This window comes from Dasypus novemcinctus, chromosome 17 (genome assembly GCF_030445035.2).
Source record: "Dasypus novemcinctus isolate mDasNov1 chromosome 17, mDasNov1.1.hap2, whole genome shotgun sequence".
In the NCBI taxonomy this organism is placed as follows: domain Eukaryota; kingdom Metazoa; phylum Chordata; class Mammalia; order Cingulata; family Dasypodidae; genus Dasypus; species Dasypus novemcinctus.
In genome coordinates this window covers 24,085,760-24,103,352 of record NC_080689.1, presented here as the reverse complement: position 1 = coordinate 24,103,352, position 17,593 = coordinate 24,085,760, and the positions used below count along the sequence as shown (strand labels likewise).

General features: G+C 38.1%; 1 protein-coding gene across 2 annotated transcripts in view; it reads left to right on the top strand.

Moving 5' to 3' along the window:
* FEZ2 (fasciculation and elongation protein zeta 2) overlaps window positions 1-17,593 on the top strand; it is a 44,262-nt gene that overhangs the window by 16,891 nt on the left and 9,778 nt on the right. For both annotated transcript variants that reach the window (XM_004466034.4, XM_004466033.4), the window contains exons 4-5: window positions 1,484-1,625; window positions 2,841-3,109. In XM_004466034.4, coding sequence (XP_004466091.1) covers window positions 1,484-1,625; window positions 2,841-3,109 — 411 coding nt within the window. The remainder of the gene's footprint in view (window positions 1-1,483; window positions 1,626-2,840; window positions 3,110-17,593) is intronic.

Below are 17,593 nucleotides of genomic sequence, written 5' to 3'. Positions count from 1 at the left end.
ATTTGTTAGAATTACATATTGTGTACCCTAAAAAGAAGTGAGTATCCTTCCTATAGAATCCTCTAAATAATGTCAACTCTGTATTTCTCTTCAACCAGTTGAATCAGCTTTCTTATTTTTTTGAATACTTGTCCCACCTCTATTGTATTGTCAAAATGTGATGCATGAACTTCCTTTCTGAAATAAAGATGTTCTATGGCTACTCACATTGTGCATTCGACCACATTTTGTTTTGGGCTGGAAAGATGAGGTCCGTACGGAGATAGATGTTATGGCAAGGCTAGGAGGAGTACATTCGAAATGTGTCATTTTGATGCTCCTCAGTCATATTTGTGGTTGTGTTGTTCTAGGCCTGGACAGAATATGGTGCAGAAAGCAAGGTGGTGATAGGCTAGAGGGTGTTTTGAGGGATGGCGTGCTAGTCCAGGGAAAGAAGTGATCCTGAGAATTCATTGTCCCTCAGGAATCTACCTGAGGACCATAAGCTCTCCTGTGTTTAAGACCTAGAGAAACAGATTTTGTCCGCTCCTTCAGTGTCTCTCTGTACTGTTTAACTGCCTATTTTGGAAAATTTCCCACTAATTAACGTAATATCATCTGCTTTAGGTTTACTTTTTTTTCCCCTTCAGTAAAAGTGCTAATCATCAAGTTTGCTGATTCATAAAGCAGGTCAAATATGTTCCTAATATTTTACTCTTTTACTTTATTGTATTTTCTTTGTTTTCTTTTTTAAACTCTTTGGCCCTATTTTCTAACAATTGAGTACTTTTTATTGTTTTCCAGGATAAGATACTGTTTTGTAAGACTGAAGGAACAGTACATATGATGGATGATCTCATTACTTAAATAGCAGACCTATTTCTGAGATTTTCCTGTTTTTTTTTGCAGCATTTTTTTTCCTCTTTCAACTTCTACATTTGAAATAATTTCTTTATATTCTTGTATCTTTGATTGAATTAATATATGAAATTCTTTTTCTACTGTTAAAGGAATATTTTGTAGTCATGGAGGTGATTTCTTTATGTGTTTTTTTTTCTGTTATAGTTTTAAAATGTTGTCATTTTGATAAAATAGCTTTGGATCTAGCAGTTTCAGGTGGTATAGGGTAAACTTTCTTTTATTTGCTTTCTCTTAACCTTAACTTTATTATCAGGCTCTAGAACGACTGAAGTAAATTTTATGTGTGTTTGTAGTACCATTTCTCAGACACTGCAAGATCTGGTTGGGTCTACTGAACTGTGATGGACACATTGAATCATGTTTTATTTAATTCTGGGTTTACTATATTATACATTTTTTTGAAACTTGATAAACCATGTTCAATCTTACAATAAAAAATTTGATTATTCAGAATACCCGCTCCTGTACACTGCTGGTTAGTGGAAAATTTAGTGCAATTCTTGCTTTGGTTGAATGCTATGTTAAAGATAGGTCCTTTTCCCTATGTATATTTGATTAAATGGTGGTGTGTATATTTTGGAAGGTTATTGAAGAAATCGAAGAAATGATGCAGGAATCGCCGGACCCAGATGATGAGGAAGCCCCCATGCAGTCAGATCGGCTTTCAATGCTTTCCCAGGAAATCCAAACCCTTAAGAGATCTAGTACAAGCAGTTATGAAGAGAGTAAGAAACCCTACTTAAATCAATGCTCTTTGTGCTTTTTATGAATACCTAAATGTAGTCAAGCTGTCTCCAGAAAGCTTTGATTCTTATGGACTGGGTTATATACCCTTCCCTGGCCTTCCAATAATACTCTGAGCATATTTTTGTCATCGCTCAGGGATTGTCATATTCACTGTTGATACCCTTTGCCCATCACAGTGCATGGAGTAGAATAGATACTCAGTAATTATTTGTTGAAAATATTGACTGGGTGAATCTAATATGTTAATAATTCCTATCTGTACAAAGAGTTGTCTTCTGTGCAATGGTGAAGAATTTGGGGAACAATGGGTCTGTTTGGTATACATGAAATTAATGAACTATAAAAACTCTACGGTCGGTTATCATGAAAAATTTCCGAATAACTGTATGATGATCCTGAGGCTGGTTATTGAGTGTCATCTAATCATGGCGATGGGGCTGGTCTTCTCCTTGTGTAGACCATGATGGGATCCTTCGCTCTTCAACTCATGCTGTCACCTAGATTCATCTTCATGGCATGACCAAAGCTCTGAGGTTGAGTTGCCAAGTCCCTTTGGGTTTTTACTGCTGCTTTGATTTGTGTGGCTTCCTTTCATCATATGGAAGGTCTTTAGATAGACTGGATTTCTTCAGGTGGTCTGAATTGACCATGCCGCTATAGATGTGGGCTGTGCATTGTTGGAGGAAAGTGCTGACAAAAAGTTGGAATGCAGTTATGGGCAGTATTTTTCCTTTTCATCTTCCCAACCTTAAGCAAAATTCACACATCGGGGCTCATGTGATTAAATATGTATTATTTTAATTCTTTCAAACCAACTCCTCTCCACAAGTGTGCCAGAACGCTGCTAAATTGCTTGCAATTTCTTGTCAGCAGGTAGTTTGTATACTTTCCCTCTGCTTTTGTGTTCTTTTTCTTGTACTAGCTTTTCCAGTCTTGACTGAAGTACTATTCATGGAGTGATTGATTTAGACAAGTAGAAAATTTTGTTGTACTTCTCAGCCATTTGAGAAGCAACTTTACCTACCTGCCTCTGCGCAGACCTGCCCACCAGAGGTTTCAGGAATCTGAGAAGATCATGAACAGTGAATTTAATTGCTTAGAATATGATTTTTGCTCTTTGGCATAAAATACCCTGCTGTGCTGCCTTGAAACACTTTTGTCTTAGTGTCTCGTGCCCTTTTTTTTGGTGCTAGGAGTGAAAAGACTCCCAGTGTCTGAATTAAATGAACTCCTAGAAGAAATTGAGACTGCCATTAAGGATTACTCTGAAGAGTTGGTGCAGCAGTTGGCCTTGCGAGATGAACTTGAGTTTGAAAAGGAAGTGAAAAACAGCTTTATTTCTGTTCTTATTGAAGTGCAAAACAAACAGAAAGAGCACAAAGAAACAGCCAAAAAGAAAAAGAAGCTCAAAAATGGCAGCTCGCAGAATGGCAAGATGGAGAGGAGTCATATGCCTGGCACAGTAAGTGATGCTTTGTGGGGGGCCCACATCCTGGCACAGCTTGCACCAGGAGTGGCAGATGGAACACCTGCAGGAGGGGTACAGCTCCCCCACAGCCCTGGAGGGATGCTAGTTAGGGAGATGTGTGTAGCTACCTCAGAATGGGGTTTTCTTGGTGAGGGGTATAATGCTTATCTGGGCAGTTCAGTTCTGGGATGTTTAAGGCAGTAAGTAGAAGGAAGCGGGGGGAAAGAAGGACATCCTAGAGAGAAGAAATTTTACCAAGTGACTATTTCTGGTACATGGAAATGTTAATAGCGGTTCGTTATCTCGGATTAGTAGATTTAAGAATGGCTTTATTTTCTTTTTTTTGCTTACCTGTAATAACAAATTAAGAGGGGGCACACTGAGATGTCGACCTGTGTTGAGCCCAGAGGCACAGGTTGCTTTGTAACTGGGTTCCTCCTGATTCATCAGCGAGGTTAGACTGTGGGGACATTAGAGGCAGTGATGTGACATCAGCCATCTGACTTCATGTTCGGCAGACTGGAAAGTGACTGGCTGGTGAAAACAAGTTTAGAGTTTTTTGAATCTTTGACCCTTCATATAAAGTGTTTTTGTTTTCTGCTTCCTCATTTTTAACAGTGATCCTGTTAATTTCACTTGATCCAACTTCATCCTAAGCCTTAAGTTTTTTTTATGAGACATATTTCCCTAAAGATCTGACAGCCATTTCACTTTTCCTTTATCACTTGAGGCCTTGTATGTTGCCACCTTGATTTTGTTTTTATGTGAAGAAATATCAGTGCTATTTTTAGAGTAATACAGGCAGGGAAAGATTCATTTTCCTAAAGGGAACCTGCCTTTCAAATTCATGATATTGAAAGGTAATACAAATTATCACAGACTGGCTCTTAGGATTTGCAATAATATAAATCCTGTCTTTGATTAAATCTTGATTTATTTTTTCTAAAGAGCACTGACCAGAGACATAGATCTCAACCACACTCTGATGAAATCCTAGAATTCAGTTCTTGGGGTGCTGTGCCGTCAATGAGTTGTTAATACAAACAAAAAGAATCTTACTATTTAACACATCCATGTACTGTTAATGGTCAGTGAGTAAATTGATACTTTCTTAGTGTAATGTCCATTTGTACATGATCAGAAAGGGCATAGTATATAAACTGACTTGGAAAAAATTCTGATATGAGGTACCAAAATATTTTTGAGAAATGGCAGTATTGATTGAAGAAAAAAAGTACAAACCCAGAAAGTTTACTTTAAAATATCAGTTACAATATTTTATATTTGCATCACATTGCATATTTTTAAAAATTGCACCCTTTAAGTAAATTATCCCATACAAGCATGAGTAAATAAAATGCTTACTTAAAAAGTTGTAGCACTGTTGATAATTTCTGGATGTCTGCCAGTAGGGATTACCTGTAAGCCTCCATTTATTGGTTTTAAAACTTGGCTGTGGAAAATAAATTTATCCTTAGAGTGGTTTAAAGGCCATTTGTAATTCCCATATTAGTAGATTGACTCCACTGTGTAATTTTACATGGCAGTTATATTGAGAACTGGACTTGGCAAGGCAAAATTGGGTCTTACTTCACCCTTCATTATTTTGTCTCAAAAAGGATTCATAGTAATAGGAAATTTTTTCACAGTGTTTGGGTTTGTGAAGTTGCTTCTTGAGTCCTAATCTGTTTGTGTCAAAATCTATAATCAGATCAGAAATGGCATTGCTACACTTGTGCTAATAGTTCTTTTTTTCTTAAACCTACAATGCTGGAGAAAGACCATCTTGTCTGTGACACAAGCAGCCTGAAACCTATAATTCTAGAAATCATGGTAGGTGGCTCAAGGAAACTAAAATGAAATGCCCATTTGGATAAATGGACCCCAAAAGATAGTACCTTCCCAAACGTTTTATATAATGTGCTGTTTTGGCAAGGCCTGAGCTCTGTGAGTTGGCTGTAATCAGTGATACTAATTTCTAAAGAATGGTGACCTTCTGTCACTAGAGCTGATATTTTCTTACAGATGTCATGTACTATCTGTTTTCCAGTAATATTCCTCACGTTTTTTTCCCCATCTTAGACATTTTGTCTTATTAGTAGGATGTGGACTTTCTTCCTTAAGCTTGGAATAAGTTGATTCATTGAAATAAAAGCATCCACTTTTTTGTTCTATAGACATCCAGCACTTTATAGAATATTTAACTTCTTTTCTTTGGTACAAAGATATTCCAGAGAAGTATCTGGGTGGGGATAGAGCAGAGTTAAACTCTTTAAAAGTGTTTTAATTTTGGAGATATGTCTTGCTACAAACTTTCACTGCAGTAGAAAAATAGGGGTCTTAAGGATGCTATTCAGAGCATTAGAAAAATTTTCATTAGCACTGAAAAATACTGTTAAATATTAAAGAAAATGCTGAATGTCTTATAAAAGTGAAATGTTATCTTGATTTGAGTTTTACTTTTTGAAATACTCTGCTACATACTGGATAAAATAAAACAATTCACTCACCCAGCATATTTATTGGGTGTCTCCCTTGTGTCAGACACTGTTCAAAAAACAGTGGCAAATAAACAGACAAGGCCGTTAAAAAAAATAATCAATGGATAATGTAATCTCTCGTAATAATTGTCGTCCTATTTTAGAACGTTTTCCGATGATTCTTTCCCCAGTGCAGAATTGAACATTCTTTCCCTCTTCTGGAAAGAATGCTGGAATTAAATAAAATATTCCTTTAACTATTGCTGTTAACACTGTTATACCATGTTGCAATTTTTGTTTTCATGCTTCTCTCTATTAAGGTTCTTTAAGGATAGGGCATGTAACTTTGTTTTTTTGGTATCTTCAGGTCCAACATTAGGTACCCTAATAAATATCGGTTGAATAAATGTGTAAATGAAAGGTAAAACTGTAGATCTGTATTTTTACCTTGGACCTTTCTGCCAGGTGCTAAACCCAGGGAGACTGAATAGCATATTGGTTAAGAGATTTTGTTTGAACTGTGGTCCTGCCACTGAATGTATACATACACTATGAGTTCGGGAGGGGAGTTCAAGTGAAATAATATGTGCAAGACCACCATATACCTTGAGTAAATGCTAGCTATATCTAACTCCCAATTAGACATTCCCATTAGATATCTTGTAGGTGTCTGAAATTTATCCTATTAAACCAAAATTATCGTTTTCCTAAAATTGAATTTCCTCTGATAATTTTTCTTTTGATTAGTGAGTCTGTCTACTCATTGGAACCAGTAGAATTGCTAGGTCAAAGAATATACAGTTTTAAAGGGGTTTAAATGACAAGCTTTTCAAACTGTCATTTAGAAAAATAATCCACTAACAGTGTAGGAGAGTGATCATTTCCCCACACCTCCCACCAGCAATGGTTCTTATCAGTCTTTTGAATACAGACTGATCTGATAGGCGAACAGGGGGACAATCTGTTGACTGCTTGAATTTCTTCTTTTATGAGTTGCCCATTATTTCATACTTGAGATGTTTTGCTTATTTATTTTTGTGAGTGCATATACTTCTAATATCGCAGTACCTTACTGTATTGTAGTCATCGGCTTACATGCGCTCCCCGCAAGAGTGTGGGCTTCTCACAGACTCGTTCACATTATTTCCCTGACAACTTACCTTATTTCTGGCACCCTGCATATCACTTAATACATGTGTGTTGAATTGAAACTTCACTATAAAGGACATTTAATTCCAGAGGATTTGGATTTGTGGTCTTTGAATTATTCTTGTTCTATTAGAGATGAGGTGGTTTTTTTTTTTTTTTTTTTTGAAATTTTTTTGCCAGTTTTTTGTGTATATCAAATAGATTCACAGGGGCCATTGAATTTCAGGGCAGTTCATTGTATGTTCAAGAACAAGTTGAAGCACACCAGATGTTTTAATTTAGTAGTCGTTTATCTAGTTATCTGAAGTTATGCAGACAGTATAGCTTATCTGCTTAGTAAGCTTATGTAGATGAAAATGGACATACTTATTCTTTGTGAATTCAGTAATATCTATGAAATAAAGATCATTCATGAGGTTACTTATTCTTAGGTGCTGTTGAGAAGATAGACATCCCTATTATCTTGGTCTGTTTGCCATAATCACATTGTGCTTTCAGGAGAGAGCTCTAGTGAGCTGTGCTCACCACGAGCCGAAGTGTGTGACTGTTTCAGTCTAACCTGAGAACGGTTATGCTGAAATCATTTGGGATGTGGGCAATCGGTGACTGGTGGGCAATAGAGACAAGAAACTTTGTTGTAAAAAGAATCATATAACCCTAATTTATTGTGGTTGGGGGGTTGGGTGTATAATTGCTTAAAGATTGGGGAGAGCTAGGACTTGAATGGTGGGTACTTTCTCTATATATTTTTATTTCACAGATATGTTGCTCTGTCTTCATGATGTTCTTGGTTCATATTATAACTAATAACCAGTCTGCTTTGTGTCCTTTTTGCATGCAAAAATACTCTAGTGATAGTTTTTCATTTAATCTTGACCAAAGCTGACTTTAGGTGAGAGAAATTTATTCTTATTTAGACAGCTACTATTAGATCATCCTGCAGTTTTCCTAATTTATCTCAGATCCAGGCCTCGAAGGAACTTTTCTGACACACTACTTGAATTTGGGACTTCTGTTTGAAAGAAACATGGGCTTGGCTTTTTAATTTGGAATTTTCTAATCATACATTTGCCAAGACAGTTTAGACCAGAAATCCATGAGGCAAACTATTGCCCAATGGCCAAATCTGACCCTCCACCTATTTTATAGCATTTTATTGGAACACAGCTATGCCCATTGATATACAAATTATTTATGACTGTTTTCATGCTATAAGGATGGAGTCGAGTGGTTGTGACAGAGACAGAGTGGTCCACAAAGCCTAAACTATTTACTGTCTGACCCTTGACAGAAAAAGTTGACAACCCCTTATTTAAACTGAAACTTGAATAAAATGAAAAATTAGGAAGAGGGAAAAAAGATGTGGAAGTCACTTAAGGGAGTTTGTATGGATAAAAAGATCACAATAGTATGTCTGAAATTTATTATAAATGTTGCCGTATTTTATCCAAAGGGTGTGTTGTGCTTTTCCGTATGTCCACATCCAGCTGCCCGCCTTTTATGATGATGCCTTGGCCAGTCCTTCTCTGAGCCGCTTGCAGCAGGCATCCTTCCTAGCCACATACTTGCACTTGTGTGGGTCAGATTCCTGGTAGCTAGAGGAAGAGAGCCATTTTGGGAAATACAACAAGAATAAAAATGTTGGCAGTCCCTGGGCACCCTGTATTTATAACATGGTGATAAAAGGTAGTTTTAAAAGAAAGGGGGCTTTTGTTTATTTTTCCATTTTCCTAAGCAGTGGTGCTTGAGAGCATAAATTCTGCCCTATACACATACTAGAACGTAAAATTTACCACATTTTCAACAGTAATTTCTTGGTCATATTGGACAATATTTCTGTTTTATACTTTATTGCAAACAGTAGTTCCTAGAAATTAGTGTTAGGGCCATAAAATGGAGGGTCATTGTAGGGTGGCGAGAACCTTGTGTGTTACTGTTTATTATTTTAAAACTAACTCAAACCTGTGATTTTGCTAATTCAAAAAAGACACTAATTGCTATTTTAAAATGATAAAACCTCTCAAACGTTTCCGATGTGACTTGACAGACCTAAGTTTAAAGAGACCTGTTATCCACAGATGTGCAGCTATTGAAATGTATCTGTAGGAAAGAGCAATAGCTTCCCATTTGTTGATTGTTAGATGGCCGTGGTGGGTGATTGTTTCATTGGGAAAGTTCATTATGGCCTTATCAGGGAAGGAATGCTTCTGTGGCTGTTGATCTCCAGATTGCCACAGATGTGTATTTGTATGTGTGTATATATATGCATATGTGTATAAGGATATTTTTTAATTTAAGAAAATTTTATTGTGGTAACATATACTACGTAACATTCCCATTTTAACCATTTTTAAGTATACATTTCAGTGGTGGTAATTACATTCCCTCTGTGCTATCACCAGCATCACCCATCACCAAAACTTTTCCATCACCCCAAGTCTATGCCATTAAGCATTGACTCCACCCGCACCCCGACTCCCACCCCTGATATATTTTCTTTCTGTCTGTGTATTTGGATGTTCCAGTTTTTTGGAGTAAGTGAGACCGTCCATTATTTGCCCATGGAGCAGTGTCCTTTTGAGAATGGAAAATTATAAGTTACTTGAAGTGAAATCTGTGCTATTTTTTTGAGTTGAGAAACACATATCATGCAACAATTTCTAAATTTAAATTATTCTGTTTATTGTTGTCTGTTTTTAAAAAGTTACCTCATGAATTATTCTAGATGTAGAACAAATTTATCTTACGGAAGGTAATATTGCCTAGAGCAATATATGTCACTTCCAGTTCATGATATTTTACCATTATGTACTGTGTTTTCCACAGTGATTACTTGCTGTTAGATTGGTAACAGTGTACTTTCATGACCCAGCAATCAGTGTACTAAAAATCAGGAGTCTATTCTGACTACTTTCTGTCTTAGAGGGTTCCTGGTTAGTATAAGAGAAGTCCATATATAATATGCCAGGAAGTTATAGTCTTGTAATGTACTTAGAGTATCTAAGTATCAGGAAAGAACTTATAAAATTGACCAAGAGTAGCTATTTTACTCTACTTTTAATGGCTTTGAAAATGTTTGGCAATACTTAATTTAATTTACATATTGAAATCAAATTGCATACAGTTTTAGAACTTGAGGTACGAAAGTTAAATTATTTGATACTATTCCACTCAACTCTGACTTTGTAAATCTCTAGATCACACCTTGCTCTGAGAGTGCACTTATAAAGTAGGAGTTTAATGTTCTGGATATTTTCAAGTATTTGCTTTGGTATAATTCATATTTTCTAATTTACTTGGATCTTTTTTTTTTTGGAGAATTTGCATTCATAATTACTTTTTAATTCATGTGGAAAATTATCTTAGGAGGTATCAAAACAAGCACAATCAATTTTTACATCTGAATTAATATCTAAAGTTTTTTAATATTTTTACTTTGTGGTTTTTTTACATTTGACTCTTGCTTTTAATTTTATGTTTTCCCAATGTTTTGCATTTTGATAATTTTGAGAATTTAAATTTATTAAAAATTAAACTACTTCATATACATTAATAATCCTGTTCAAACTGTGGGAAATGAAGTGATTTATAAAGAGAATTAAGCTTTAATTTCACTTTCTTTTGAACTCCTGGGTGTAAAGAATATTGATGGGGTAGATTACAATAAGAGTTAGAAATAGATGAAAAGCATTCCTTATCTAGCCTTTCTTCTGACATTGAGCTTTGATATTGAAATTTTTAAGAGATTTCCTGGCTTGGTAGAGGCCCATGCCAGTTGGTGCCAGATGAGAATGAGAGAATAGTTTGGTAGCAGGAAGAGTCTGAATTTCCTGGCTTCCTGTTTTGCTCTACCCTGTGTTGGCTTGTGCTTTCTGCAGGTGAATATACTGCACAGGATGTGTTGGTCTGAGTAGGAGCCTAGAAAAGAACCAACAGCCACAACACTGTATTTGATTGTTGTTTCTTTTCAATCTGTATAGAGTTTTCTAGCTCTTTTCATTGTTCAGAAGGACCTTGAATTTGCTAAAGATGTTAATTGCTTTTTGCTTAAGCTTTTTGGCTGTTTTCTCTATTGAGTCATGGATAGTAGTATCTATTTTCTTGCTGCCTTAGTTCTTTAAGTTAGGGAACTATAATCAGAGATTTATTATTTCTCAGCAATTTTTTTTAATACCAGAAGAACTTGAAATAACTGTTTTTGCCCTTCTGGAGAAAAGTAGGAAAGTTTGGTTACTTCTCTTTGGGAGAAATGTTTAAAAAGTTATTCTGGCTTTTTTAAAGTAATATATAGCCCAAATGATTTTGAATGTTTATATAGTGCTGGGCACTTTGCTAAGTGTTTCCCGTGGATTATTTCATTTAATCCCCACAACAGCTTTATGAAATAGGTATTAGTATTACCACAACCATTTTATAATTGTGTGAACTGAAGCTCAGCGGAGCCCTTGTCTCAGAACCAGAGCACATGGGAGCAGGGAGGGCACCCACTTCGAGGCGGGTGTGGGGAGCCCTGCACCTGGATGTCCCCTCAAGCTTTTGGGAGTGGATGGACTGGAAGAGCTTGCCATGGGTTTTTGCCTTCTTACAGATTTTTATTTATTTATTTTATCTTCCCTTAGCTTGTTTTCACTTTGTTGCTCCTGGTTTTGTGAGAAAAGCTTCCAGAGAATGAGTGACATTGAGACTTTTAATACATACTCATGCCGGGAAAGGAAATGGTCGTGAGACAATTGTGAATGTTCTCAGTAGGAGTAATGCTACTGAAACTTGTCCTGAGCACACCCCTTCCCCTGTCCTTGCCACGTTACTTTGTCACTTTGTCAGTAGTGAAGGAAACAAAAAAGTGAATATTGTAATGCTTAATCATTTTCCTGCTTATAAATGGGTTGATATCAAAAGTTCCATTCCGAGAAAGGAATTTACAGAATTGTTAACTTCTTCATAAGAAAGCAGCGGAGAACAAATGGGTAGATTACAAAATAATTTTAGGCTTGCAGAATTTTGACCTGCTCTTCACGTTGGATTTGAACTCTTCACATTTGGAAATGATACATTACAGTTAGAACATCTCATGGGATCAGGATTGGGTTTCTGAAATACCTAATATCGCAGTTGTTTATTTTAATTAAACCATTACAAATTTTTAGTTAATGTCCTTCATTTCATTCAGAATTCACAACCCTGAGACTTATTTCTGTCAGTGTCTCGAAATGCCTCTGGTGCTTTTACCTGGAGGAATGTTCCACAAAGAAATGCTCCCTGCCCTTCCTCCTTCCCTCCTCCATCCCACCACCCGTCCTCCCCTCTCTCTTCGATCCCTCTCTTCCCCTCTCTCTCTTTCTCCCTATTTATAAACTATAAGGATAGACAAAAACTTCCCTTTGGCCCAGTTAAGCACCATAAGCACCTAATAACACTGCCTCTGCACTCAAGGTTGTAAATATAGTGTTTTTAAATGAGGTGACGTTTACTAAAAAGTAAATTTAATTTGTCTCTGAGGTTTTTTCTTTTTAAAATTTATGTTACTATTTTTGATTTTATAGAGCAGTTGGAATCTGTCCTGTGCACTATAGAGCTCTTTCTTTATTCCATCCTTGTCTCACTGACTTAGTCTTCCTATTCCTTAATGCTTCCAGTTCATTCATCTTCTGCTTGCTACTCTTTTGTCATACTAGGATTTTTATATTTCTTACCTTGCCCCATTTTTTTTTTTTTTTAACAAACCACACCAACAAGATATTTTATCTTACTTTTATATACTTCATGTTGATTTCCTAGTCTAGGTTCTTCCAGAAGTTCATCATTCAATCCATACAAATAACTTTATATCTTGTCATGTCACCTTTCATCTGTTCGTCCTCTGATTCTTTTTGCCTCTTTTACTCTTTTTTTTTTTGTCCCCTTTCTCTCCTGTAAGAAGTCTGGAGGCCTTATGATATGGTGCAGACACCCAGGCCCTCCGACTCTTGGGTTCTGGTCCTTGATGTTACAGCTTTGGAGACATTCATGGTGCCTGCTGTGATCCAGGCCCGACGCAAGGCCCTGGGAAAGGAGAGAAGAATAGGCCTGGTCTCCTCACAATGTCCCCTGGTATTATGAGTGTCCTCATAAGGCAGTGAAGCAGCTGGAGCAGCCGGCTCTGACTGTCCTCCCTGGCTCCACAGTCCTGTCGTCCTAGCACCTGCATTGTAGCCTTCTGTGATCTTTTAATCTCGGGGTGGTACTTGCATGTGTGATTTTTAATTTGCTGTCTCAAAAAGTAATGTGTTTTCTTGGTTGAGTCAACTCATAGATTCATAGAATGTGCAAATAATATTTAATCATCTATTTCACAGGCTAGGAAACAGAATTAGCTTAGATGACTGACTTATACCACGTGGTTAGTGGCAAAGCCGAGAGAAAAGGCAGATCTTTGATTTCTAGACCAGCTTCTTCCTATCCAAGTTGACCGTTTATACTTTTTCTGATTCCAAATACTTTTGATTAGGATGTGATTATTGGTTTCATTCAGAAGTCTAGAAGTATTTCACCAATTTGAGCAGTAATTCTTTTAGAGTTTTGCGATTTAAGCCAATGACAATTGATCAAATTCCTCTTAGGTCCCAAGGACTGTTTTTTACTTTGTGAGACATATGAAAGGATTATGTGGGAAGCTGATGTGGCTCAGTGATTGAGCACTGGCTTCCCATGTAAGAGGTCCTGGGTTCAACATGCAGCCCTGGTACCTCAAAGAAAAAAAAAAGGTAGTGCACACGTAAAAGAAGTATGTGACATCATTTTTGCCCTTAAAGATTTTGCGTACTGAAATGAATTTTTGAAAAATTAACCAAAATTTCCTTTTTCTCCCCCTGCTGTTTTCTTTAGATCTTGCCTTTCCCACCCCACTCCCCATTTAAAAATATCTCGATTATCTTGATTTTTACTACTATCAGACAAACATTATATGCCAGGAGTGGGTGTTGAGGTTGCAGAGTAAACTCTAGCTCTGCAGCCATGTGCTGCTTGTGGGATGTGGATTGGGATGGCAAACCACCCATTGTGATTTAGTGCAGCGTGATTCTCACCTGGGCCAGTTGTACCCCTCTGGAGATGTCTGGCAGTGTCTGGAGACGTTTTTGGTTGTCCCAACTCGGGGCAGAAGGAGATATCTGTTGGCCTCCTGGTCGGGAGGGGCCAGGGATGCTGCTAAACCTCTGACAGTGGTCAGTGGCCCCCACAGTAAAGAATTATCCAGCCCAAAACATCAGTAGTGTCAAGATTGAGGAGCCCTGGTATAGTGCGATGATTGCTGTATTCAAAGCAGTTTGCATGTTTTGAGTGTCTTTTCTACCTGGCACTGTTCCATGGTAGAACGGGGTCATTACTTGCCCTAGTTTGGTGTAGGGGTCTGTGAAAACTGAGCCGAACCCCGAGGACAAGAAGAAAGAAGGCAACCACAGGCATCCCAACCGGAGGGAGGGGTGTGTGCGGACACCTGCCAGTGACATCTGGGAGCCGTACATCGTTCACTGTGGCGAAAGCCAGAAGGTGAGGGAGGAAGTAAGTCAAGAAGAGGCTGTAGAGCTAGCAGCGTGGAAGCCAGAAAATTCATGACCTTGAATGCCACGCTATTTAAGGACTCTAGAGAATCAAAAAGGGGTTTTAAATAAGGCAGATTGTCTTTTGTAAGGCTAACCTCACTGTTTTCAAGGAGAACCAACAGGAAGGAGGCAGCTAGATAGAAAGAGTTGATTAGGAGGTTGCTGCAGTCAGTCAGGGAAGAAATGAGCCAAAGAATTGGCAGGGGGGATGGAAACGAGTTGAACGTTAGCGATTTTTAGGAAGTTGAATGGATTGATTGTGGGACCAAGGAAGGAAGTAATTATGGTTGGATCCTTGATTTCTGACTTGGACAAGCATAGATAAGACATACTACCCTCTTGTCAAAGGGAGATATGCAAGGCTCCTCAACAGTAACTGCATCTAGCTTCCTCTTCAGCTTTGGGGAATGTTTTCCTTCTTTCTGCTCTGGGTGTAGTCGCATGTGGTCCAGAAGTTAAATTAGCCATTCCAGCACATCCAGCGTATGGAGACGGAGAGAGAGACTGGGTTGCCCCAGTAAAAAAAACAAAACAAAATAAAACAAAAGCCCAGCCCTTTTATTGGAAGGTGGGGAGAATGGGACACAGTCAGTAGTTACTGTGTCACATCCTGCTGGACAAGAAAACAAGACCTTCTGCCTGATGGCCACGGAGGAACTCCCTGGATGGCCAGTTCTGCTGCTCGTGGTTTTTTTTTTTCTTTCAGGAGGATCTCCTTTGTTCATTGTCCTTTGTGGCTCATGGGGATGGGTGCATAATTCATGGTTCAGCTCAGATGTCCCCTTGTCTGGGAACTTTTCTCTGACCTCCTGGCATAAGGTTGGCATCTGGTTTTGAATTGCTCTGTTGTAATTATTGACAGGGCACGCATTATCTGCAGTGATCTAGTTCATTTACTTGCTTTAATTTTCTGCTCCCCTTGCATTGGAATGTAAGGTCACGAGGTGGGAGGAGTCTTAGCTGATTTTCACTTTGAATCCCTAGTACCTAGAATAGTATCTGGTTCAATGTATTCTGAAATTTTTTTACTTTGTGGAGTTCACACAGCATAAAATTAACCATTTGAAATTGTACAATTCATTGACAATTAGTACATTCATAATTCTGTGCAACTACTGCCTACCTCTTTCTACTTCCAAAATGTTTTCATCACCCCAAAAGAAAGCCCTGTGCGCATTATGCAGTCACTCCCCATTTCCCCCTTCTCCCAGTTCCTTAATACATATATTTTGAAAGAATGAATAAATGAATGAGAGATGTATAGAATGCAGAAGGGAAACAGGTTTTTTATTTTATTTGTTTCTTGGTGGAGGAGAAGAGAATGAATTCACTTCTGGATTATGGTGAGTTTTAGGACTATCTAGATACAGATGTCTTATAGGCCATTACACCTATGAGCCTGAAGCTCAAGAAAGAAATGACCATAAAGATAGATAAATTTTCTGAGCCTTGACTCTATGTCAGTATTTGATTTAGGCACTTTACTCATCTTTTTAAAGTGAAGCTAAGGAAAGCGGATGTGGCTCAACTGATAGAGTGTCCGCCTACCATATGGAGGGTCCAGGGTTCAATACCCAGGGCCTCCTGACCTGTGTGGTGAGCTGACCCACACACAGTGCTGCTGCGCACAAAGAGTGCCGTGCCACGGAGGGGTGTCCCCCGCGTACGGGGAGTGCACCTCCAGGAGAGTCGCTCCATGCAAGAAAAGTGCAGCCCGCCCAGGAGTGGCACTGCACACATGGGAGCTGACACAGCAAGATGACACAGCAAAAAAAAAGTGATACAGTTCCCCAGTGCCACGTGACAAGAATGCAAGTGGACACAGAAGAGCACAGTGAATGGACACAGAGAGCAGACAATGGGGGGGGGGGGGGGGAGGTACGGGGAAGAGGAGAGAAATAAATAAAAACAAATCTTACCAAAAAAAAAGTGAAGCGATAGATTTATGGAGGCAGAAGTTGAAACTGTTGAGTGATAATGTCTGGGAAGAGTGTATGTGGCATGAGAAAAAAGCAGGGACAAAGTCCTGGGGAGCACCAGTGTACAAAAGATAAGTAAAGAAAGCAGCACCTTTCAAAGAAGCATGGAGCAGGGGAAACCTGGGGGTGTATAGTGTCAGAAGAACCCAGAGGAGGAGTTCAGGGAGGAGGGATTGTGGACATGTAAGAGAGTCCTAAAAGGGGTCTGTGGACTTGAGCGTCAAAGAAACTTGGGAAGAGCTGTTCAGGAAATCGTGGAGAAAGGGAATAGGTTGACGGTTTGAGAATTTCAAATTGCCTTTGGGAAAGAGGTAGTAGAGAGGGAGCATTTGAAGGTTCAGTGAAGGGAGAAAGTCATGGTTCCTGGGGAGGTGGGTGTCGTCTTGGTGGAGGAATGTGCCCAGCCCCAGGTCCTAGGTGATTTCGTTGTTCTCTCTCCAGAACCTTCTTTATTTTTTTAATTTTTGAAAAAATTGTCTCCTAGAATCTTCTGGTTTTCTTTTTGCCTTATTTTCCCAGTGCAACAAGAGGCCATGGAACCTTACAGGCTGCCATGTTACTTTCCTGGTTCTGCTGACCCATGAAAGTTTAGTGTGTGGTGGGGCCTTGTTGGCTGCAGCTTCTGTCTCAGCTACCCCAGGAGCAGAGGTTCTATGAGAGTTTTTTGATTTTATCTTCTCTCACCAGCACCAGGTCTTAGTTTCATAATTTTCCCAAGATACCTTGGCTTCACATGATTGTATTTTCACTAAGCCTAGAGTTCTCATTGATTGAAAGCCATTTTTCACAACAAGAAGGTCAGTTGCTATAAAGGCTTCGTTTTAGTAATGTCCACAACTGCAAATTTAATAAGGAAGACCTAAATTACATATAGATCTTATGAATTTAAAATTTTGTACCAGCTTTTTTTCTTTTTTCCAAGTAAAAGGAAAGGTTTCTAATTGGGAAAATAAAGATGTTTTCTTAGAATGCAGTGTTCACATATTGCAGTTTACTTCAGTTTCCTGAAATTATATAACTTTTTGCCTTGCTTGAGATTTTCTGAATTTATATTCTGAAATTATATAACTTTTTGCCTTGCTTGAGATTTTCTAAATTTATATTCTGAAATTATATAACTTTTTGCCTTGCTTGAGATTCTCTGAATTTATATCTTTAATGTATATAGATAACATATCTATAGATAAAGGAGCCTTCAGGTATTGTAAACTAAAAATTAGTAATTTCTCTCTCTATAACTTTTGAAAGGAATGAAAAATGAGTTGATTTGTTTATTTGAAAATAGTTTCT